Source organism: Oreochromis niloticus, linkage group LG14 (assembly GCF_001858045.2).
Source record: "Oreochromis niloticus isolate F11D_XX linkage group LG14, O_niloticus_UMD_NMBU, whole genome shotgun sequence".
In the NCBI taxonomy this organism is placed as follows: Eukaryota; Metazoa; Chordata; class Actinopteri; order Cichliformes; family Cichlidae; genus Oreochromis; species Oreochromis niloticus.
The window spans coordinates 7531313-7557166 of NC_031979.2; the positions used below are offsets into that span (position 1 = coordinate 7531313).

Consider the following 25854-nt stretch of genomic DNA (forward strand, 5'->3'; position numbering starts at 1 on the left):
TAAAGCAAAGGCTCTTGTGCAGGCCAAGCTGTCACGCTTCAGAAATACCCCTACCCTTCAGATTCATTAGCAAAAGTGCAGTTTGCTAACACATAATTGCCATAAATCATTGTCAGCTCCGTGTCAACATGGAAACCATTATCATGTCAATTGTTGTAAGCATCCAAAACCGGGTGTCTGAGAGCCTATAATTACAAAAATAGAAGAAACAATTAAAAGACACCGATAGCGAAGGAACTCTTTGGTGTACACAGGATGTTACTGTATGCATCCCCCAAATTGTGTGTATGTATATGTGTGTGTGTGTGTGTTTGTGTGTGTGTATATGGGAGAAGCACTTGAAGGTGACTATGAATTACCGGCTGGCAAAAGTGACTAATTAGAGTAGCAATTATACAGCCGCTCCCGGCAGAGACTGGGAGTCAACAGCCAAATGACCTCTCCAAGAGCTCATAATGGGTCGCCCACATAAATAGACACACATACACATGTGCACACAAACACACAATAATAACCACCAGGTTGTGAGGCTACGTGGCCATTTCAGTAAGACTGATCACGCTGATCGTGTCAATGTCATGCTGGATTTATACATGCAGGGATGCCAAATGGTTAAAACACGGGGGCTTCTTTGTACTTAAGTGGTTTACAGGTCATAATATAATGCATACAGTATGCAGCATGGTAAGCTGGTTGGACAAAGACGAAACAAATTTCCTCTTTTTTTTCAGTTCTGCAGGCCATGGAGTCAAGCTCACTCACAATACCGGCAAATCAGGTGATCTCAGTCCCAGCATGCATCAGCTGATGGATTGACTGCTGCATGCACATCCAAAGGGCCTTCCCATATAGACTTTTAATCTGCTTTGCCATGGTTGCAATCCACTTTGCAACCTAACGCTACACCAGCAGTGCCTTTAATGGTGGGTCTGATGAAGTCTGATGTTCTTCTTTCTTTTTCAGCAAGATTATTTTAAATACTGCACTCTTTTGGAAAGGTTACTGGAAATGCCAATTTGAGTGTTTTTTTCCATTAGAGAAAAAAGCTTTTAAAACGGGGGAAAAAAACTCTCTGAGGTACCATGGGAAATCAAAACACTTTGGTACATTGTCATAACCAAGCCATCTAGCCATCAACTTGTTTTATCAGCCTAAATTTAACATTAAATACTCAATTTTCCTGCTTTTTGCCATATCTCCAGATTTAATTAACATTGCACCAGCCACGTCTGTTCTCTCAATACAAGGCACGCCTGACAGAACACAATTTTCACAGTGGTGGTTCCCTTCAAAGACAAGTGTTTCTGACATTTAAGTGGCTTAGGAGGCAAACGCTGGGCTTTATCTTTTTGGATTTTATACACTGCCTTTGCTGAAAGTTTAAAAATATGAGGTAACGTTAGGTACAGATGCTCTTCTTCGTGCCTGCATTCTAATTACATTTTTGTACTTCAGGAGCTTTTTTGTGGCCACTAATTATGATTACTTTAGTCCCTCCAGTGCAGCTCATTTTGCCGTGAGTCATGAGAATAATTTTCTGCACCACTCTCCTAACAGATCTGTGATTTTAAGTTGTTCATTTAAAGATAGAGGGAGAGAAATTAGGCACAGGGTGATACTGGAAATAAGTTGTCAGTGGTTATCTGTATAGCCTGCAACATGACTGCGATGCACAGATCACTGCACTGAGTTGTACATGCTCTGTTTTTTTAGATTCAGCGACTAAGACCTTCAGGTAGGGTGAGCAAATTTAAATCTAAATCTAAGTCTAAATGCAGGAGAAGAAATGTTAGCGTGTGGGACAATATTTCATGCTTGATAAGGGTTTAGAACTGATCCATGTACTTTTAAGGGTATCACTGTAAATACATGAAAGCCCTCAAGGGTTAAGCCACTCTGAGAGTGTATTTAGATGCTTAGATGCTTGTGGCAATTGTGAACAGACAAACACAGATCGAGAGGGTTCCCAATTCCCCAAATGACTCAATATGATTGTCAGTGGCACAGGGGTGCTGTTAATTTGTGGGATGGCTGTTAATTATCTATCAGAGGTGCTCCTTATTAGCTTACATGTTTCCTTAATAATTCTTTATGAATAGAACAAGTCTATTTCAAAGCAGGAAACCGGACAGGGGAAATGAGGAAAGCAGTACTGAGCTAATCAGATGGGAATAATAACAAAGGAAAAAACAGGGTAAGCAGAGAATGTTTCCAGTGGGAGGACATTTCAGCCTGTCGTATAATCGAAAGGAAAACAAAAGGAGGCTGAATCACTGCAGAGTGCTTTAATACCTGCATCAAACGAGAGCATTTTAGTTCTTCCCCACCGCTGTGCACATCTACTCTCCACTTATACACTGCCCATTTGAATGCGCCTGTGAGAAGATTAAGAATCACTTAAAATAGATGTGTGCGAGACAGATGAATTAAGGGAGGACACTCCTATCAAAGCCTGCGTTTCTCTTTATATGCCCCACAACGTGAGTCAGTCAGCACGCACACGGTCCTCTTCTTTTGACTTTCTAGTTGTCTAAAAACACATTGCACAAAAACATCATTTCTTAGTGCTAGTTTTAGAAACACTTTGGCCCACATACGATTTTCTGGTTCTCAGAGTCCCAGAAGCACTTTGCTTTGGGTCTCTTAGCAAACAGAGAATACTCAGTTGCAGAAAGCGGGTTTTACCTCATTTCACCCCAGTGGATCCCCGGTAGGATATTCAGGCATCTCTGCAGATGAACACCAAAATCTTAGCTGTGCTGCAGCATCAGCTGTGAATCACCACTATCAGTACTGGTACCAGAATTAGAGAAGTGATATTGACAGGATGCAAACAGACTATATTTAGTATTAGCATTGATGGAGATGGATTGTATTCTCATATCAACGTTATACATGATATGAAGTCTAGCGAGTGTCTACCCTTACAGTATCCCCCTCTCTGTTTTATCATCTTCTACTTTTATTCTTCAGTCTGTGTGATATGCAAACACACAGCGACATTTAAGCCTGTTGCTACAGTACTTCGAATTGAAATCAGACGGAAAGTCTCTGATCTAAGTTTGGAACAGGACCAGATAGAAACGCAGGAAAGTCTAAAATTGTCAGCAGGGACTCATGTACAGTATGTGCTAGGATTTAAATGGGATGTGTTAAGGAGGAAAGCTGGGACCCCCCTGTGGGTTGAGAGCCATTCATATTAATCACTCCTTTAGGCTACATTTAGAGCAAAACAATTTGCAGTCACGGGTATGTTTGGATTCAGGGCAGACTGCATCAGATGTTCAGTAATATAAGGTCCATATATTCAATACAATCTATTTTTATGATACCAGTTCACAACAAAAGCCATTTCTGAATATCTTAAGGTAATATGGTATCACAATCAAATCCCTAAATCACAGTCCACTATGATTAAGCCCTTGGGGATAAGAACTGCCTTTTTAACAGGAAGAGACCTCTGACTATGGCAGGCTCAGGGAGGGGCATCTTGTATAAATCCATATTCATCCTCCTAACTTATCAGACAGAGTGATCTTTAACAGGTTGTTCTTCATTTTCCCTGCTAGTTTCTAATTTTGATGGTAAAACAGTGATGCGTGCAAGGAACAGCAAATGCACAGCTGTTTCCTGTGAAGTCTAAATCAGGATCAATGCATGCATTATGCCATGCATTTGTTGTTTGGTGAACATAGTCACCATCTCCTGGAGTCGCTTGATGACTACTGCACATGTATATATGTTGCAGTGAATATAGTTGAAAACGAGCGGTTATCAATGACACTGATTAGGTCAATGAAAGGCGTGAAAGGAGGAGCTGCAGTGCAGGTGGGATGTTAAGCAGCTTGCAGATAAACAGCAAATCCGGGGAAGCTAGAGCAGCTTAAAAAGGTGTTCCCTATAGGAGATAGCCAGTGGACTATGTACAAGGGTATCTGCAGAGCCTGGTGTAATGCTATGCTCAATTAGTGGATACTGCCACGGAGGAGAACACAGTGTGAGTGAAATGTGGACGTCTAGGTGAGGGAAAAGAACCGGGTAACACGGCGCGAAAGAGAGGAGACTCAGAAGCAACAGCAGCTTCAGCAAGAGGAGAGAAAAAAAATAAAAAGGAAAACATGTTCCCACAGGCTTAAACTGTCAGTACAAACCAGGCAGCAGTGCCACAGACCTTTCTCAGAGTTGTGGAAGGAGACACTCTCAGGGGGGAGGGGGCACACTACATCCATCACACGCCTCCTCTTGATTATCTAAACCCTGATAACACCTACACGGCAGATACTCCTACGCTAAATTTACCAGCTTTCTACCAGGCTCACTTACTCCTCTGCCTCTGTCCTTATCGCTTCTTCAATTCATCTCTTTTTCACATCCCTCTCTCCTACCACACTTAAGGTCAGGGTGGGATGTGCACAATAAATCTTCACTGCGGGTTCTGACAGCCACCCTCAATCCAGGAAGTGCTTTAGCCAGTCGGAGGCAAGGGACGCAGCGCACATAAACTTTCCCTCTTAAAAACTATTTGGGTAGGCAGAAAGTCTGGGTGGAGAGTTTACTGAGAGTCATTTGGCAAGAAAGTAAGACAAATTGGTGGGAAAAAAACCCAAGAAAGTGAGAGGGAGGAAAGGGTGAAGGGTAAAGGGAGAGATTTGCTGCAGTAGGAGTGGATACAGGGAACCCGTGTTTCGCAGATTAATATGATGAATGACACAGACCAACCGCTTTTACTGTGCTATTATTTTCTTTTATTTGGCCTTTGTGCTCCCGTTTACCTCAAAATGACATCAAAGGTCTCCAGTTTCTCTGACACTCAAACACCTATTCACAAAGCGAGGATATAAAAGTGTCATAAAGGCCTACAGACTTCTTAGTGCTGCTTCTCATGCAAGGACACATACGATTTTATGATTTGCACATCTATCTTACCTTCTTACTACCTTTGCGTGTCACAGATCCAAATGATTAATGCATTATAAAGTACAGCAACACATCATCTTAATTTCACTGGTGTGTAGCTGACACTCTAAATACAGTGACGACATTATAGTGAGAAACGTGTGACTTTTGTTTTCTTGGTTAAATATAAATGTACATATGGAAAATACTTTGATTTTTATTTGCAGGTCATGCACCAGAAACATTATTCTGACACAGTTTTGAGGGATATGACAGACAGTGAAATTATCATAACTACATGTGGAAATATTGTTCTTGATTCCATCATTGCTTGGTCGTTTTTGTGCACAGCTACAAGTCTTGGTCTGCGTCTTTGGCCGACCTTTTGTCTGCTGTCACAGTTCTCTTTTGATTATTTTGGCCAAATTCCTCCTTTTTCTTATCACGACAACAAAACTTTTCCCCAAGTTTGTTTTGTTTTTATCCTTGTGATCAGCCACAAGCTTTAGCCAAACTGGATTTTAAATGGGCAAGAAAGCAAGGATTATTAGACTCCTAGCACTGTATACGGCTCAAAAAAGCACAGTACAGTATGTAGAGTATAACATTGAGTCAGATAAGTGTCTGTTAAATAGCAGAGGGTGTTTTTAATCAGTTTCAGCTGCTTTGGTGTTAATTAAATTAACAACAGATGCACTAGAGGGGCAACAGTGAAACCGATCCCAGAACACGAATGATTTTACAGGTGGAGCACATTTTCCTTCCTTCTTTCTCCTCCTTTCTTTCACTAGTTCCACATTTGGCTAATGTCAGTGTCACTACTGGTAGCATGAGGCGATATGTGGACCCTACAGATGTCGCACAGCTAACATTCAAATGTTCAAATGTGAGAATAAACTTCTCTAAAATGATGTCTGATTTTACTTGAACAGAATAAATTTAAGTAAAGCTTCGGGAAGAAGACTTGGACGAGTTAAATTACTTGAACTTTTGGCAAATAATTTCATAATTGATTTATCTCAGTTGAACTGAAACATGTCCCGGATTCATGAAAAACGACTTGAGATCTGGTTTAAGAGAAGATTTAAGGCTTTTTCTGGATGTGAAGTCTTAAAGGACTTAAAAAGAATCAATTTTCTTGTAAAGAATTTGACACTTGATTCAAACCTGCCAGTGACTCCGAGGGACCTGACATTAACTTATCTCTAACGAAACCACAGATAAGAAATCTCTAGCAGTATCACCATGCATATGTACACGCACACAGAGTTAGTGTGTGTGTGTAAGTGAGGCAAGAAAAGCCATTGCTTCTCCATTCTGTCATTTAGTGGCCTCTCCAGCACCATTTCAACCTATCTAATACCTACAACACTTACCCCTCTCATAAAGGCGAGGCGATATTACCGAAGGATGCCGGGTTGGGAAAGAAATAAAAATGATGGAAAACTACATGGATCTGGTTTTTGAAAAGTGCGTTTGTAATAAAGGCTGATTTCATTTGTGAAGCAGACCATGGTAGTGCAGGTTGAGAGACGCCTCGGCGGAATATGATAATGTCGTCGGTGATGAATGAGTGATATCACACTGAGAGGACTGCAACGGCAAAACCTGCCTGTTCCAATTTCACTTATTAAGTTATTAGTTTGAATATTTTGTCTCCTCGCACGCTGTGCCGCTGCATCGATCTCACGTCTGTCCATCATGTTGTGTGTGTGCATGTGTGCGTGAGGTATCAGAGTAATACCTGTTGTTTAATGTCCATTTCTTCCGGCTTCTCCCTCCAGCGTGTTCTAAATATTTGCATGTCTGTCGCAGTGGGAGGTAAATTCTGACATTTCTTCCTTAGCTGCCTCTATCTCCTCCAATCTTCTCTTAATCTGTTTTTCTCTTTCGATCTTTGTCCCCCGAGGTGTTTCTCTAGCAGTGCTACCTTTTCTATCCATTTTATCGTTCCTTATTCTTCCCCTGTCCTCTGTCTCTACCCCTTCATCTTTGCGCCGCTATTGATTCGTCCTGTCAATAAGATCCTCCACCTGAATACAAACAAGTCCATCTGCATGACTGCCAATCAATATCAAAAATCCAGGAGCAGCTTTTCTGCTGTTTGGAAGTAAATCCATCGCTTTAATGTGAGTGTGTGCTGTGTGAGGAGCAAACAGTGGAGACTGCAGTGACAACTGTATTTCAGAGGATTTTTTTTATACAGAAGAATTGCACGCTTCAATTGATGCATTTTTACAGGTGGAGTGGCATGGCACATCGCGTGTAACGGCCGATGTAAGCCCCCCCCCACCGCCCCCGCCTTACCTCTGCAGGTGTAGCCAGACACTGGTCACAGTATTTGTGAGTAAAGCTGTGAGATCTTAGCCCTGAGCTTGGTAAACAGTCAGATTTTAGTCCTTACCCCAGAGCACGATGACGCAACAAACACACATATGTGTTCGGAGTGGAGAGGGTGTGCGTGTGGGCTACTGTGCAGGTAGTCTCAGGTGAACAGACAAAACAAGAATCAGGTTTGAAAGTGTACGAGGCAAAAGTCCGTATGGGTTTGAGATAGCAGGAGTGTGTGTGTGTGTGTGTGTGTGTGTGTGTGTGTGTGTGTGTGCCCATCAAGCTCTTCGGAGCCCACTGGAGCAGCAGAGCTCTAAATTTAGCGGGCTCTTTAGTAGGAGTCATCTATCATTCAACATGACCCCTCCCATGAGGAGAGAGACGCTGGCTGGTTGTGAGTGTATGTCTCCCAGAAAGAAGGTAAAATAGCAGCACAGCCGAGGTAAGAGACAGACAGTTGTTAAATGTTTTTTTTCCCTGTCCTCTTTTCCGTTATTACTGACGTATGTCAGCTCATAAATAAAATAAAGGCAGAAAATTTAACAATAACGAAAAATAAAATCTTTGTTCTTTATTAAGTGGGACACCCCGAGAGCTTGATGTTTAAGGATTAAAAAAAAAAAACTATAATAGACGAGTAAAGATTTTTGGCTAATGCAATTTGTTTTAAAAGTTTAAAATGTAGTGTTCCTTTAAATTATTCAGCTTAATGGCCAAAATTTTTTTTAAAAATGCACCATGTCTCTTATTTCACTCATCTGTTAGATCTCAGCTCATGGAACAAAATTGCACCACCCTCATTTGCACATTAATTTGGTGCAGAATAAGAGGCAGCTGCACGCACTGCACTTTGAGCCTGTAGTAAGTGGTTTATGCGCCTCATAGCAGGTCTACTCCTGTGAGGACAGCAGCATGTATGAATGATGCGTGTCTTCTCTCGCTCAGAATCTCCTTTCTGAGTGAGACAGGTGTTCAGTCTTTTCTCACAAGCAAGATCATTTTTTCCCCTCCTGGTGTAAGAATAAAAAACAACATAATTTCATAAACTCATCAGGTAGGGTGGTCCCAAAACAGCCTGCAGTTTACTAACAAGGAGCTTCTGATGACAGCAGTCAACGGCAGCACATCAGCAATTTGAAAATGCCAGATGCTCGGTATTCAAATTGTGCTCAGGAGAGGCTTGTTTTGACAATGAGCCTGGACCGGTTAGGAGGCAACTGTGGGGGATGATCACGCCAAGTGGTGAGCATCTTTTATTGCCATGGCTGAGCATAAATTCAGAAATTGTTGATGTGCCACATGGATGTGAGTGCACACGCTGACAGTGGCCTGTTAGCTTTAGCTCATTATACTTTCCCTGTGAAGACGGGGGAAAAGAGCATATCGGTCAATAAATAACAATGAACACCTGGTTCACAGGAAATGAGTCAGAGTGGATCAGTGAAATGGCCAGCCTCCTTTTTGATGCAATATTAAACTGTTGTGATAAAAGAAGATTTAGGCTTTTAAAACTCTTTGCACAGCAGTTAAGCCCTGGTTAAATCAGTGCACAGCTGCACTCACTGTTTACTAGCTGTTGATATAAACTCATGCTATAATATTAAATGTTCTCATTATCTGCTTTGATTTATTTTCAGTGTTTCAATTACTCATCTTTCTTGTTTTAGGTACATTTTTGTACTTCCTATTACACAATATATATATTATACTCTTGGCTGCACTTGTGCAGCTGCCGCAAATATCAATGTTTGTTTATAGTTGTAAAAAATAAAAACTACCTGATATGATTTTCTAAACATTATATTAAAAAATTATAAAAACATATATGAAAATACAGCATATACAGCATATAACTGTTTGTACAATTCTAACAAGCTTGAAAGTCAATATTTGGTATGACTACAACTCTTAGGAAAACTCTCTCTTAATTTCTTAGGCTATATGTCCTCAGTGCTCATATTACACAAATATGTAGGACTGCTTTCTTCCATTTGTTCAATATCTCTGAAATTAGGACTATCCTGTCTCATAGTGATGCTGAAAAACTGAATTTACTACTTTAGGCTGGACTATTGTAATTCATCATTATCAGACTGGCTTTAAAACTCCTTGAAAAGCCTTCTGTTGATCTAGGATGTTGCAGTGGGAGTACGGACAGAGACTAAAAAGAGAGAGCATATTTCTCCCATTTTGGCTTCTCTTCAATGGCTCCCTTTGAAATCCAGAATCAAATTTAAAACTCTTTTCTTTACAAGCAAGGTCTTGAAGAATCAGGTCACATTTTTCTTAAAGACCTCATAGTACCGCATCATCCCATTAGAGCATTTCGCTCTCAGATTGCTTGTTCACTTGTGGTTGCTAGGATCTTTAAAAGTAGAATGGGAGGCAGAGTCTTCTTCAATGGAACCAACTCCCAGTTTGGATTCAGGAGACAGACACCCTCTCTACTTGTAGGATTAGGCTTAAAACTTTCCTTTTTGATAAAGCTTATAGTTAGGGCTTGATCGGGTGAACATGAATCCTCCCTGAGCTGCAATAGGTCTAGGGTGCCAGGTGCTTCCCATGATGCACTGTGTTTCTTCTTCACTTACCTTTTTTTCCCCTACTCTGTGTTTATACATTACTCTGCGTTGATTGATTAGTTGTTATTAATCTCTAGGTTTCCCCCACAGTGTGTCTTTTGTTCTGCCTTCCTCCCCTCACCCCCAACCAGCCATAGCTGATGGCCGCCCCTCCCTGAGCCTGGTTCTGCCAGAGGATTCTTCCTGTTAAAAGTGCGTTTTTCCTTCCCGATGTCACCCAGGAGCTTCTTCATAGGGGGGTTATTGGTGTTCTCTCTGTTTTCTCTGTTATGGGTTGTTAGCTTGTAAGTGCTTTGAGGCAACTGATGTTGTGATTTGGTGCTATATAAATAAAACTGAATTAATTCATATTAAATTGATTATTTCTCCAGGTTTCTTGAAGCCCATTCAAAGGTCTTCTTTGGATGTTGGCTGCCTATTGTTCTGTTCTCTGTCAAGACGATCCCACACTGCCTCAGTAATGTTGAGGTCTGGGGAGGTTAGTCACTGATCGTGTTCATTGTGTATGAAGTGCTCTAAACCATGACACAGCCTCCACTGTTTTACAGATGGCAGTAGACCAGGGGTAGGCAACCTTTTTGATGGCGAGTGCCATTTAAAATTTCCTCAGAAGTCAGTGTGCCATATGATTGCATTAGCAATAAATGTAATAACGCTCTATATTAACAGTTACACATTATATAGAACCACTTTATAGAATTATATTTGTTTGCAAATGTTGGCAGCTATCAGCGAATAGTTATCAGCTATTTTGAAACAAAAAAATACACTTTTTATTCATAACAAGAACTCCATAACAGCAAATGAACTGTACAACAGAAAATACAAATGCTATTTATGGTCTCCTCACAACAATGATAAGAAAAATAAACTGGGCCAATATGGCATGTTTGTTAATACAGAGACATGTTAATGTGATCTCTGGTCTCCCACTCAGAGACACAGGTCTCCGAGTGTCCAGCATTCAGACGGCTACCTGAGGACACTCATGTGAGAGAAAATATGCTCTCACAGATATGTAGAGCCAAATACTGTCAATAAGGCCTCTGCAATGTTCTGAAGAAAGTTAAACTTGTCAGGTAGTGATGTCCAGCAGGTGAAAATGCAGCTCCATGAACACGCACAGCTGTAGATTCCAGCTGCTTCGATGTCGCATTAACTGGCATTAACTCAGCCAGTTAATGCCAGACAAATCTGCTGCTCATTAAAGATTTCTGGTTTGATCAGAAGATAAAACATTGGTCCATACACCTGAAAGTCCCAAAAATGCATTGTGTCTCGAGTCTATGGATGCATTTTGACTAAAGACCGGCCCCCCCCGTTTAAACCATTAAGCCTTTGAATGAAAACAAACGCTGTTGTAACAGTGATGTACTCTGTCTTGTTGGTAAATGTATGATTTCTATTCATTTTACGTCAGATAAAAACTTTGGTTGTAAGCTTTAGATAATTATTTAATAACAGCCAGACATTTTAAATGAGAATAATAAAGTATTTCCTTGTCCCCCCCTTTCCCTGTTAATGCCCTACCTGGCCCCCTGGCAAAACTTTGCTAGACCCGCCCCTGCACAGTTACCAGCTGTCAGCTACATAGAAAAGGATCCTGGTGTTATTTGTCTCTCAGAAACAGTTCACAACTTCCCTTCAACTCATTCATGTCACCTAAAAGGTAAACCTGTTTCTCCATCACCTGTTCAGCTCTGATGATTCAGTAAGGACATCTCCTGGTTTCATCTGCATGTTTCCCTCTCACCAGATATACAAACCGATATCATGACCAGCAGTTTTTACAGCTGTGGCTCCAGCAAACATCAGCTGATACTAGATATTAATATTAAATACATTCTAACAACAGCTGACCAAGCTTAAACGTGCTGCTGTTGTTTAGTGCGACATCCGGCAGTTTCCTCTTTCTGGCACAAAGTGAGCGATAAACAAACAAGAGAGAAAAGCTGATCAGCTGATCATTGATCAGTTTCACGATTGAAGTAGCAACAGGAGAGAGAGAGGGGGAGAGAATGAGAGGAGAAGAAGATGCAGCTGTGCAGCAAAGACACAATAACTCCAGCTTTGTGTCTTTTTCCATCCTGGCTGAAGTACGGGACAAACTGTGTTCCTTCTCAGCTCAACACAAAACGCGTAATAATTTCTCTGAATGTGGGACGATTCCGTTTGTACGGGACGGTTGGCAACTCTACTAACTAACCTTATGAATAAAATAAAGTTCACTATCAATAAAATCATAGCACCCGCCCAGCAGGTCATAACTTCTTACCTGAAGTTCAGTTCACCTGACGCTCCGACCGGCGGCTGCCTCAGGTCTCTCCTCCTCCTGCCTCCCCTTCCCTCATCCACCTGCTGGCCTCCACCACTTGTTAATTTTACTGAATCTGTGGAAGCTCCGCCATAGCCACCACCAAACAACTGAGTTATTTTTACACACCGACCCGCGTCTGGCCAAACCACCACCCCAAAAAAAATAAAATAAAATAATCGGGCCACCGAGCAAATGCCCTTATGCCCGATGGCCAGTCCAGCTATGGTCGTGCGTGCCACCAGTTAACCCTTCGCATGCCAACGGTGGCATGCGTGCCTAGGGTTGCCGACCCCTGCAGTAGACCATCATTACTGTACCTCTCTCCTAACCGCTACATACTGATGAAGGTTTGAAGTAAAAATGTCAAATTGGGATTCATCACTCCCTGAGACCTGTTGCCACTGATTTTTGACATAGTTCTTGTGTAATCTGGCGTTCCTCTGCCTTTCTCCATGTTTCTTTTCCTTATGAATGGCTTCTTGACCTCTGAGACCATTTCTCACGAGGCTTCAGTGAACAGTAGATGAATCAACTTAAGGGTCAGATGTATTTCTTCATTTCTTAAGGACATGACTTTCAGCTACTGTTCATCTGCTCTAGATAGTTTATACACCTACTGTTTTATCTTTTGTCCTCCATTTTTTGTGCATTTTTCTCAAATTTTCGAAGAACACACTCAACACTATGATGAGATTTGCCAAGTTTTTGCTTAACAGCTCTTTGGGAATCACCCCTGCTGCTTCAAAACTATTACTTTATGCCAGTCAAACTGTGTTATCTTTAGCATTCTTCAAAGATTCAACTAAAGAAATTGGAACAAACGGTGTGTTTTCACGACAGACTGATACAATCTAAAATGGATTCTTAGCCAAGTTTTCTTTTATGTGTAGATGCAACACTGGATCATCTGTTGGGCTATAATGATTCACAGGTCAGTGTTAGGTGGCTTAACAAAAAAAACAAAAATCCTCTAAAAATGGTTGAGAAAGAAAAAACTTTGCAGACCACTTAGAGAAAGTACACAAAAGTCTGGCTATTACTCATTTCTGCTCTGTCCACTCTGCTCCTGTAACAACATGAATTTCCCAACTATGGCAACAATAGAGGCTATCTTATCTTATTTTATCTTAAAACCTTGGAAATCCATGATCCATAATTATATTCTTGTGTTCAAAGGAGTAGCCTTCTGAATTGCATGGGTTTTTCAAAATAGCATTGAACGAACCAGAAAAGTTTTTATTAACAATCAAACAGTGAAGCAGCTACAGCAGATTATCTTAAGGGTCCTCTTTTCATTATTTTGAGTTCTTATGAGTAATTATGTTCAGAATATGTTTTGAATTGGTCACAATTATGTTGAAAAAATAATACATTTGTTAGAGAGACACTGACACCATCATAACAGTCAGCTTATTCAGTCCTGTTAGGAAAGCCGAATTCTATCAGTGCATTCTGAATTTGAATACATGTACTGAAATTTTAATATATGGAAAAAAAAACTTGAATAAGTTATGTTTCTGTTTCTACTATGTGCACACAGCCACAGGAAATGCAGAATTACAATCATTTTCTGTATGAAATTAAGTCATGAGATAGGCCCCTGGCAAAAAACGTGCTCCAGAGCGCAAAATGACCTATTTGTCCTTTTTTCTCTACGCACTTTATATGCACCGAACACATGATCATTTACCGAAACGCACAAAGCAAAACAACAAATGTTTAAACTGCATTTGAGGTTAGAACCCTTAAGATGGACTCTCAAGATCTGTGAGTGATGCAACTGTTGCCTTAAGGCTCGGATCATTCAATTTTTAAATTTGCTGTTATGCTCAGCTGAAGACTAAAACACAGCATTTGTAGCTTAAAATTTTAACATTTTTTTGCGAAAGAAGCAAAACTCATGAGGATAACATCTGCTGCAGAACACATTTTAGTAAAGCCTCTCAACAGTGGCTTATTTACACTATTTAAATGGATGATGAGGAGGAATTAAAATATGACTGAATGTGCACCTTATGAAGCTGCTGTAAAATATACTCTAACAATGTTTGATGTCTGTACTAGATTTTTTCAAGTGTTAGGCAAGACTGACAGACACTTCCATTGATTTCACACGTGCACTGATAAATAGTCGCTATACGTGTGAAAGAACACACTATTCCTTGTAAATATTTCCCTCTGCTGTAGCTCTGTCCCCGGCTTAGCCTCCATGACATATGTACCACACAACAAGAATGGTCACTGATTTCATATTTCCATTACTGTCCACTTGCGAAATCAGAGAAAGTCCCCCCTGAGTGTTTGCTTGATTGCTTTCTGAAAAAAATAAGTGTTTTCCATTGGGTAGCTGAATGTAATGATGTCCTTTCCACATTCAATTTAGACTCCTGGTAGAAACATCATTTAGATCTCAATTATCCCTGTTGGTTTTTCGTGTTCTTTTTTGCCAGCTGAAAGGCTCGAGGTGACTTCTCATTGATTTTCTCCTCTTGCCAAAATCCCTCCAGCCTGTCAAATGAGGACACAATGCTGTCTTTATTCTAACTGAAAAATGAGAGCCTCCATTTACCTCTCTATGTGGGTTCGTATTATCAAACTCTACAGAAGCATGAAAGTAATGAGACACCACTAGTGTGGTCCTAGTTAATATTCAACTTCAAAAAATTCTACCTTTTATAAACCCTAATGGGCTAAAAACACAGCCACAGGAAATTCACACACCCTGCAGAGTGTCTCCAAATGTGGAAACTAAACCCATTTATCAGTGGTTGTTCAGGATGGTGTCTTTGGGTCACAACATGAAACAATGACATGTGTAAAGGTTAACTTGTTTGCTTTTAATAAATTGATTGCAGACTTGCAAAGACAGAACAGACTATTTACCAGAAGAGGATATAACCTCAAAGTCTGACATGTAAAACTTCTATAGGAAGTGCCTTAAACGAGGGGAAGTCTTAATGTACAGACGTCAGCGAGGAAATGATCCTAATTCACACTTCATTTATTTCCTCTTAAACATTTTCATTATGACTTTATGGGCTCATTTGCTTGTTTCAAATCTTGCTCAACACTGCATGATATTCCATCCATCCATCCATCCGTCCGTCCATCCGTCCGTCCATCCGTCTAAGCAGAGAAGCACAGATCTCCCTCTCCATGGCCACCTCCTCAAGCTCATCCGGGGGAACACCAAGGCTCTCCCAAGCTAGCCGAAAGATATAATCAGCATGTCCTGGTTCTGCTGCAGGGCCTCCTACCCATAGGACATGCTGAGAGCACTTCACCGAAGAGGTGCCCAGAAGGCATCCTTGTCTGATTGCTGAACAACCTCAACTTCCTCCTTCCATTTTGGAGAAGCACTGACTCTACTCTGACTCCTACCCAAATGGCCAAACTGTACATGCTCTACACTAAGAGAGGTAGCCACCCTTTAAAAAAACTAATTTTTATGACTTGTTTCCATTATGTGGTCTTTTCGGTGACTACGCAGAGCTTGTTAACATAGCTGAGGTTGGCAAAGTGGACTGACCCGTAAATCAACAGGTTTGGTGTCAAGCCCAGATCCCACTTCACCGTAACAGACCAGTACAGCAGACACAGCACCGCAGACAGTCAATCTCCCGCTCCACTCTCCCCTCACTTGTGAGCTAGTTAATTCTCCTCACTTGTTTCTGCATGATATTCATTTTGTCTTGTCGTCTTTTTACTATTACCATTCAGTGGTAAAATGACGATAGAGTAGAGTATGCCTTCGGGTGGTGCTATCTTCTGACTGAGAATTAGCAAAAATATAAGAGTGTATAATGCATTTATTCAAGCTATATGGGATCTGTGAGGCACACAATTGCCTAAACAAGGAAGTTTTGAGCTGGTCAACCAGCTATCTAGAGATTCATAAACAAGCAATTGTTGCATTTAGTTTAGGACAGACTAGTTAGATGTTTGAAATAATACACACAAAGCTATCGTTTACTTTAAATCATTAGGAGGTTTGTGCAATCTGTTACAACATACATTACAATACTTTGCTGGGATTGCTTGAACCTTTATGTGGTCATGCCAACCACACCTCCTTTACCAACAGCTGTAAACAAAAACAAAAAAACCCTCCAGAGTCTAAACATATAGGAAATTCCCTTAAGGAATAAGGCTAAATAAGGGTGAGCTGTCGATGTCTTGGAGCTGTCTATTTTGGAGCCCATTGATCTGTTACTTTAGTGCAACTTACATATTATTAAAATGTAAATAGCGCAGTTTTCCTTCCTTTTTATCAAACTGGTTGCAGTTCGGCATTTTGAACAAGTTCATCAGCACCAGTGTGTGCTGACCCATTACTATGAGGTTATTATGAGGTTGTTACTTACCCTCTAATTTACAGTTTGCTTTATTTATTTTTGCTCTTGGAAGACTTAATGTATTTCAAAATTGTCAACTCAATCTCTTAACTGTAGAGGACTGATTAGAAGCAAGTTTTTAAACTATTAGTGCTTAAAATGTTTTTGAGGTATTAAGGGAGTAGGCTATTGTCCTTTAAAGGAACACTGATAAATTTTATATCAAATGGATGGTTTTAGAGAAATAATTTACAAATGACATATATCCTTTAAATAAAACAAAGATGATCCATCTTTCCTCTTCCACCTATAGTTATCAGGTAGCACAGGGGCTGGAGTCTATCCCAGCTACTATAGGACCCTGGACAGGTCGCCAGTCTGTCGCAGGGCCAACATTCAACAGGCAGCTAAATTTAATACTCTTTGATTGGCAACTGAAAGCAGAGCAGGTGAAAATCTGGTTTTTCAGTTTTATTAACATTAATGTTACAGAACATTAGTGACTTAAAACATTTCTGAGGCTGGATGAAAAGGTGCAAGAAAGTAATATTCCACTGTAAGCTTGGCTGCATCTGTGTGTTTTATTTCCACATTTAAATAAATGTGTTTTTGCTCCTCGCTGTGTCACTTACACTGTAACCGTAATCTTGGCTATGATATGGTTGAATGCTAATGTTAGCTGCAGGCAAAAACACATCTACAGAGAGCATGTTAACTCTATTGTAATTCATATTGTATTGAAATAGTCTGCAATTCATGTAGAGGAGGGCAAGATGGAAAAATGTCAAGAAAACACTTTATATCTTCTTTTTGACCAAAAAATCCCAGCTTTTTACTTTGGTTTTTGCAAATGTATCAAAAGCAAAATGTAAAGCTACTAATTTTTTACTATTTTCTTGGTGATTTTTGCTCATGAAACACTTTTCTGCTGATGTACACATCAGATGTGTGTTTATTTGTCAGTGATTTTAGCATTGGAAGTGCTCATGAGCCTGCTTTCAGAGCACAACCCTAAGTGTTTATTGTAGGGTTGAAAAAAACTGCTTTTAATATTAGATTGTAAGTAAATGTCACTGTTGACAAAGTTGATGTCGGCTGAGAGTGTTGTGAGAACAGAAGGGAAAAAAGCTGTGTGCTCAGAGTGCTTTTTTTGGTGTTGTTGCAAACTTCATAAGATTCGCTGCCTGTGGACACACAGTTAATGTTTTATGACTATTTGCAACAGGACTTCCTCCACTGATGGTAAAAACAAAAATTTAGCCAGTTGTGTCAGCACTAAAAATGAAACTCAGTCAGTCAGTGCTTATTTGGTAGCTGCTGGTGGAAATTACCTGCTGCTGCTCATTTGATGTGTGAATTCAAAACGGCGAATACTGTGCGGTGTTTACAGAAATGCAATTTTATTAACCCATAAGAGCTAAAAACAGAACTACTGTACATCTGTTGCTCTCATTGAAAACATTCAAATTACAAGAAGCCCTCCAACAGCGCAAACCTCTGCCAAAACAGCTCGCACTCTGAGCAGTATTTATTTTTAAGGGAATAGTAAATTTTTTTGCATATGGTATATATGTATTATGTATGTCATTTTGTTTTCTCTGCTCTTTTTAAACATGCTTTACATACAGTTTGTAGTGCAAAGTGCAGGCATGACATTTATGACATGCAGGATTAGGTAATGGGTAATAGGTACAGAGAGACTTGTACTGAACATAAATAACTTGAGCCTAATATAATGTTATATTGCAGTCTATGTCTTTGCAATATTTTCTTTAAAGACATAACACATCTTGGGGTCTACTTGAAAGAAAGATAGATGTAAAATGTAAGAGTGAGGTCAGAGGTCAAATAGGACATGATATTTAGGGGAAACTATAATGTGATATTTAGAATCCCCATATACTAGTTCACTTCATAAATGTTGCCAATACAAACAAAAAATTTGAAGCATCATTTTTTAAGATAAAGGACATTTTATAAAATTTTGACCTCTCCTTTAAGGTCAAATATTGTCAAAGGGCCAAAGTAATGTGATATTTAGAATCCCCGCAAATCATTTCTTATATGTTGTAAATACAAAAAATGGCAGCAAAGTTTTAAATACAGTACTTTCTGTATGTTCACAATACACACCACACTTGCAAAAATCATAGTTTGTAAGTTTTAAAGTGTTTTGTCCATTTTTGACCAATAAATCATCAAGTTGAGCCTGAAGACCCCGGTGGATGTAAGCCAAAGTTTAATGGATTGTTAAGATGACCCCACTGTACAACCCTACAGAGATTCATTCAGAATTTTTAGATCCATCATGTTTACTGACAGAAAAAAAAAAATCACACATACGCATGCAAATGCTATCTCCTACACTTTTGGCTTTTGTTCTTTGACTTCTTCTTTAAAACGTTACATTTTGGGCTTCACATGGTCATATTCATTCTTACAAATCTCACAAATTCTGTCTTTGAAACAGGAAGCGGAGGGACTGGAAATACCCTTGTAATCTGCAGTTTCTATTACGATTTAAGGCAGGTAATGGGTCGTTGCATATATATATATTTTAATCATTAAAAATGACACAGTGTGTGTGTGCTGGATTTTTTTGTCTTTACTTTTGTGTTTTCAGATGCTGATCAATCGAAAACCAGTAACATGATAACAGTCAAATCCCCTGTCAAATTCCCTCTGTTAAGACTTGAAACTACAACGCAGCAGTAAGCAGTATTATAAAACCATCCGATGTCAGGAGAAAAGTAGGTGCCGGGTGAATATAGTGAATGGAACAATAAAACCTCACAAGCTGTTAATACACTGTGGAAGAACTGAAGTCGGAGTCTGGGTCTGTGAGGCACTCGTTTATACAGTGAATTTCCCGGACACCTGCGAGCGCCAAAGGCTATTTTTTAGACCGTGCGCACCCGATCCAATTTTGTACATAGTTATAACACCTGCAGGGGTTCATTCAGTACTGGCTCATGCAGAAAACATCTTCAAGATTGACAGCCTCCGTCTTTGAGACACTCGTATTCGGATCTGCATTTAAAGAATATGAAAGTGTGCACAAAAGACACATTTGGTACACGTTCATTGCAAAACCTTTCAGTGGAGTTTCAATGAAAACCTCAGGCTTCATCTCCCAACAATGCATACATCACAGAGAGCAAAGTTTAAGCATACCGAACAGAATAGGCCAATGTGCATAAAACCATGCTGTCTGTTATTAACAGATAGTAAACTCTTTATTTTTTTCAGCAGGTAAAACTAATATCTGCAACCATCTCCCCCCACCACCCCAGTGTGGTTATTATGCAGCAGCTCGCACTGCGTGATTGGATTGTATGAGAAATTAATTGGACTTCTTACTTCTTTGATAAACCAGTGCAGGGAGAGGAGGATTCTTCTGTTCGAGGGTTCTCTAAGTTGGAGGTATTCAGAAGTTCATTTTGTTTTAAAGACATTAGCAGATGAGGAGGAAATGGCGACAAGGCGAGGGGAGATAGCGACTTAATGAAAGTTTCCTTTCATGCCCTCAGGATTCACAGAGACAACTATTAACAAGAGGGAGGAAGATGAGCGGGAGGACGCGAGAAAGAGCGAGAACTCTAAATGTGCTCGAGAAAGTTTAACAGCTATTGTGTGCCTATGTGGTGCCAGAGTAGACCGTGGAAACTTTTATTGCGACACGTGCTAATGAAATAAGTCAAGATCATTTCAGACCTGCTATAGAATTACCTGTCTTAACCCTTTTTAAGCCACAGAAAAAAAACCCTCAAAACTGTCAAACTCCTCTCTAATCTACTAACTTCCTTCATGTGGGATTTCATTAACTGTGGCATATGGTTAAAACAACTATGGGGAAAAAGTGTGATATGATGCATTTTATAATGAGTCATGTTATGACTGCAGAATTATCACAAACAAGCAAGAACATCAAAGGGAAAATTGCCTCTCTCCTGGCCTCTAAACTGGATACGCTCTGCATGCAGGTTGCGTTACCTTAATGGCTCTGTGAGGCTATTAGCCTCAGCTATACTCTGACTAGTGCCATTTAGCAAATGACAGAATGCTGAACTAGGACTGTTTTCTTGGTAAACAATAAACAGCCTAAACCTTAGTGTCTTAGTTCACAGCAATGCTATTATTATGTATGATACATACTATATAATGAATACAATTGGGATTTGTGAAGAGGGACTTAGCCAGGCTGAAGCTCACAGACCATATGGCAGACTGTTGAAACAGACACTAAGTAGCTAGAATGAAAATGTGAACTGTGTCAGTGTGGATTGCCCAAAGCAGCAAGATCCGGTTAATGGAACAGAAGTTGCACTTGAATTTTGTAAAAGTGAGTTTACAGCATTCAACTAAGCAACTAAATTCTATTTATCTCCATTGTCACTTAATATCAGAGTCAGACAGTTCAAATGAAATCTATGTGTCTAAATAGACAGATACCACTGACGTGACACTAACATCTAATATTTAAATTTTGTTCTTACTTTGAACTTTTGGTCATTTGTAGAGCACAATTTTTAAATGAATATTGAGATGAACACGACACTTCTGTCAAATTTGTGACCACTGTACCTCTTTGAGCTAATTTTTCTTAGTTTGAATATTTTTATATTTATCTAAAAAAAGAAAAAAAGAGTAACAACATCAGCTACACGAACAACCAATTTGACTAAGACTAGGTGTTAAAACATATATTCACATTGCTTTGTCTTGTACTTTTAAAAGGAATATAGAAAAGGAAAAATAATATTTTTATTTTAGTAGGTAGCAAGAAGTAACATTATGTAATGATGTGAAGACGGATTTGTTGATAGAAAGTAATTATAATGAAAGTAGAATAGTTTAGAGATCCATCTAAACCATCCATCCTTTTCTGCTTATCCAGTTCAGGGCTGCACGGGGCCTGGAACATATCCCAGCTGTCATAAGGCTTGCTTAACCTTAATTAAATTGTGAACTATGAATATTATCTGCTTCATTTAATTCTTTGTGAACTGTGAATACGCTCTTGTTATGTATCAACTTACACAACCCTGGCCTCTAGGTCTGGAAAGTGAAACCAGAATGGAAATGTACCAAACCTGAATTCTTCTTAAGAAGAGCGGACCAGAAGACCAGTCTTAATAAGAAGCATTCATTGTACTTCTTCATGAAGAAGAAGAAGAAGAAGAAGGAGAAGAAGAAGAAGGAGGAGGCCACTAAGTTAGCTCTGCCAGCTCCAAACGAAGGCCCTACTGTTCACTAGATTGAATACTCTGTAATTACTTTTCTAAGAACTTTCCGGTCTTGATTGCTAGTTTCAAGTCTCCTTTGATAGAGAATCACATTCATTTGATCAATTACTGTCAAATTGAGAACAAAATAAATGATAAATAACTGCATGTTTTGGGGGTTGTTTCCTTTTGATGGACAAGTACATATGAACAGAGCGTCCTGGAGGTTTCAGAGAGATTAGCTCTTGCAACATTGTTTCTCTCTCTGAAAGAAGTTGACATCCAAATCAAATCTAAAGTCTTTGAAATGTTAGTCTACAAACCAAAGGTTGACGTCACAGTGGCTACAAATTACTTTTACTTATAATGAAGTTATGCTGATTAATAGTGTTCCTTGAAGCTCAATGTCAATCCTAACACAACCTCTATCAAACAGAATACTAACCTACCAATGTTTATAATGTTGGCCATGTTAACAACATTAACAGTATTCCCATTAGTTTTCAGGTACTGCTCAGAAATCTAATTAGTGACATCACAGTAGTATAACACTTTTGATACTCTCAAACTATTTCAACATATAAACAAATAGTCTACATACACTATAATTGCTTGATTGGTTGAAAAGAAAGAGGGAATGAGGGCAAAAAATTCCAGCCATGCTTAGTTTTTCTTGTAACTTTTGCTGATCTGAACAACGCCTGAGAAAGTACAGTGAACATCACTGTTAATGTCTTTAGCAGAAGCCATACTACTGTAGCAGTGAGGCCTGTGAAATATCCAGATTGGTCAGATGTCTTTGAAAAAAAAAAAGGAAAAAAATGAACAGAACAAATTAAAAACAAACGGAGAAAATGTAGAGTGAGAAAAACAGACCAATAGCCATGACAGATACTCAATAGAAACTCTGTCTAAATTCCTCCAGATGGGGCCTCACGCATACCATGCTCTGTCAGGAGACTGATGGATGACCCGTTTCATGCTCTCTCTCCAATCAAGGACCAGTGATCTGTCTGATTAAATTAGCCCAGGGTATTGCATCTGGATGTCCAGCCTCAGCTGTGTGCCTACTGAATCAAATGTCCTCACTGGGTGAGCGTGGGGTTTTGTGAGTCGAGATGACCTGTCTGACTCCGAGACAGCAACCATGATCAACAGACAGCTGCCTCTGTCTTCACGCAACACACACACACACATACACAGAGACACATGCACAAGCCTGGAGGAAGCTCATGTTTCTCTAGCCATCGTATCTATTGTTTTTATTATTAACTAATTGTGGAATTGTGATTAATTGTCAGGTAACACAGTGTTTTATGTGGAAATGTTCCATTCCTCAGAGGAATCTTCATATGAAAGGGCAGATGCCAAACATTTACTCAGTCCCTAAATTTATTAAGATATTACATGGATATTAAGTAGTATGTGGATTCTCTAAATTAAATGGGGTTAATTAAAGGTTAGGTGGTTTTTTTGTTTGTTTTTTTATGGAGAGATTTCTAGTATAGCCAAGCACTAATTGGTTACAGTTTACACCCACAAAACCATGGTTGTTTGCAAATCACTGGATGAATATGATGTGTGTTAGTAAATCACCAACAGCTCTTACTCCCTTTTAAACCTTTTTGCCGCTGCCAGTGAATCCCAGTATCTTACCAGGAGCCTTCTATTTTTAACAGAAGACACAGACCACCATGGATTAAACTAAGAAAAACATATCCCAGTGGATGATTAATAGAGGTATAATCCAGGCTAGAGGCTTTATACCTCTCTGTGCGAGAGGTCCATACCTCATCAAAAAGGTGAGCTGAGGATAAGCTCAGAGTACAAGTTTCCTGGTCTATCACACGTATTCCAACGTTAGCGCCTCACCTGCTCTAGTTTCCAGTGGAACTCGGCCGGCCGGAAGGTGTCTACCTGGGTGAAGTCTCTCCTCAGCAGAAACACCAGGCGGCAATTATGGACATACAGCGAGTAGTGATGACGGTTCATCTCTGTGGGAGGTAAAAAGAGGAGTAGACACCAGGGACCAAATCACCTCACCTACTCACAGCTGACAGGTAAAGCAAGCCTGACATGTGGCTCTCGCAAAACTGGGACAGCAGCACTTTTATGAAGGAGGTGAGTTTGCAGGCAGACAGTCTTTCACTGGAATTTAAAAAAACAACAACAAAATAATCCCTGCAGGGAGGGCATGCTGTCCACGGAGATGCAAATTCTGATCAATGTGCCGCTATTAAAAAGTATCACATTGTAATTAGGAATTTATTTAAATTATTTAAATTTAAATTCACAAACAGTTGTTGTTTACATCTGTGTGCAACTTCTTATCTGGTGCGCGTCTTTTATTTTGACAGCGAATGCGCACTTGCGGACCACTTATGTGCACCACTGATTATTAGGATGATTTAAGTAGTGATTTATGGTCTTTACAAGGAACAAAAACAGATATTATCAGACACTGAGTTTTTATTGAACCACTGTCACTTGTGGTATTGCAGTCAGTGTCTTATACCTTTGCTCACAGACCACAATTCTCCTGTCAACTGACCACACAACACATAATCCACCAAATAATCAAGGTGCATTTCATTTGTGGTGTTTGAATTTAATTCTGATTTACAATTTTACGATTTCTGCTAATCCCCCCTTACTACAACTTACACTCTACACTCTCTTATAACCGACTGAAATGTCAAGAAATATATTTGTAGGTATTAGAAAATACATTTTTTCCATGAAATGTGTTAACAAATGACTCACCAGTCTTGTCAGAGTTACAAAGTAGGGTCTCCTTTTCAGCTCTGAGCCCTGGACTAGGCCCATGCTTCATCCATGTTGCAATGGTAAACTGGTCTGTCAAATTCTGGGGTACCACCCAGTCTGGGATTTTGGCTGCCTGACGACCGTCAAACCTGAAGATCAAGTCACTGTCCCTCCCGCTGTCAGACACTAGGGACGCTGTCCAATTGGTGGCCGTGCCAGGAGCAGGGAGAAGGTCAGTGCTACCCGACGAGGCACCTGGGGTTATTGCCGTGGGAACAAACAAGAGGCGAGACAGTAGATCTGTCAACAACAATCACGGCAGATATGCAGTGTGCATTGCCTTATTCTAGGCTATGATTACTTAAGAGTAATGCAGATAGCAGAGTTTAATAACGAATCAATGGGCTGAGATAGATACGGGATGTGGGTATTGATTCATGGCAAATGAAGCTAACTTTCAAAAGAAATGTGAGCCACTATTCATAAATTCAGAACATAGCTCACTGCTATAATGCACCTCTATGGAAACAGAGGAAATACTAACCAAGCGCTATGGCAACACAAAGAGAAAAAGACATAGCAAGGGCTTGGTGAGAATCAGCCAGTCGCACAGACGGATTACAGCTGACACGATCCCTACACATCCTGACAAAACAGACCCATCGTTACCGTCCTGCACTGAGCTGGCTCATTTGGTTTCTCTTCCTCCCTTTAAAAGCAGCTCCATCATTCCTTTGACACAATAACCCTAATATGTTGAGCCCCGTCCAGTCTTTGTTTTCGAGCCGGCACCTTGACAAACGCAGCCCCTGACACATGCTCACCTCGCTCCTCCATGCATACGACATGCCCTCACCCATCTATCTTCTGCTTTTCCTGTGTGACAGTAAAAAATGTATTTCATGCCTTTAAAATACATTTTTGAATCGTTTCTAATGGCTTACTGATGGAAATGGATCAATGCGACCTGGGAACTATGCTGTTATAGGACAAAAACCAACCAAAAAAAAAACAAAACAGGAAGTGTCACAACTCACTGCGTCCCTTGTCCTGGCAAAGAAACTCCAACATGCATCTGTTCATTTCTGCTAATAACACATTAGCACGTTAATTGATGTTTTTCACTCATTTGTAAAACCCTGTTTTTCTCCACTGCGTGCTCGTGGCGCCGTCGACGTTCTGATTCCAGTAATTAGATTCCCTCAGTAAATAAATACCCATCGACTCCTCCAGCACCCAGCTGCAGCCTTTCCTTTGCCCGATGTCTTTGTACATTATCTCAAATTGATTGTGCTTTAAAAAAGCTATTACAATTTATTCTATTTGCTATCAGATAACGATTATGAGGTGCCTGAAAAGGCCTCTTTAGTGGTAAACCATGCGTGGACTGGGAGCCAGGGGAG

At 40.0% G+C, this 25854-nt stretch overlaps 1 protein-coding gene across 1 annotated transcript in view; it reads right to left on the bottom strand.

Annotated features, from left to right (window-relative positions):
- LOC100697909 (calsyntenin-2) overlaps positions 1-25854 on the bottom strand; it is a 309840-nt gene that overhangs the window by 50525 nt on the left and 233461 nt on the right. The window contains exons 7-8 of the mRNA XM_005461707.3: positions 24449-24706; positions 23558-23679 (exon numbers count right to left, since the gene is read on the bottom strand). Of these exons, the coding sequence (XP_005461764.1) occupies positions 23558-23679; positions 24449-24706 (380 nt within the window). The remainder of the gene's footprint in view (positions 1-23557; positions 23680-24448; positions 24707-25854) is intronic.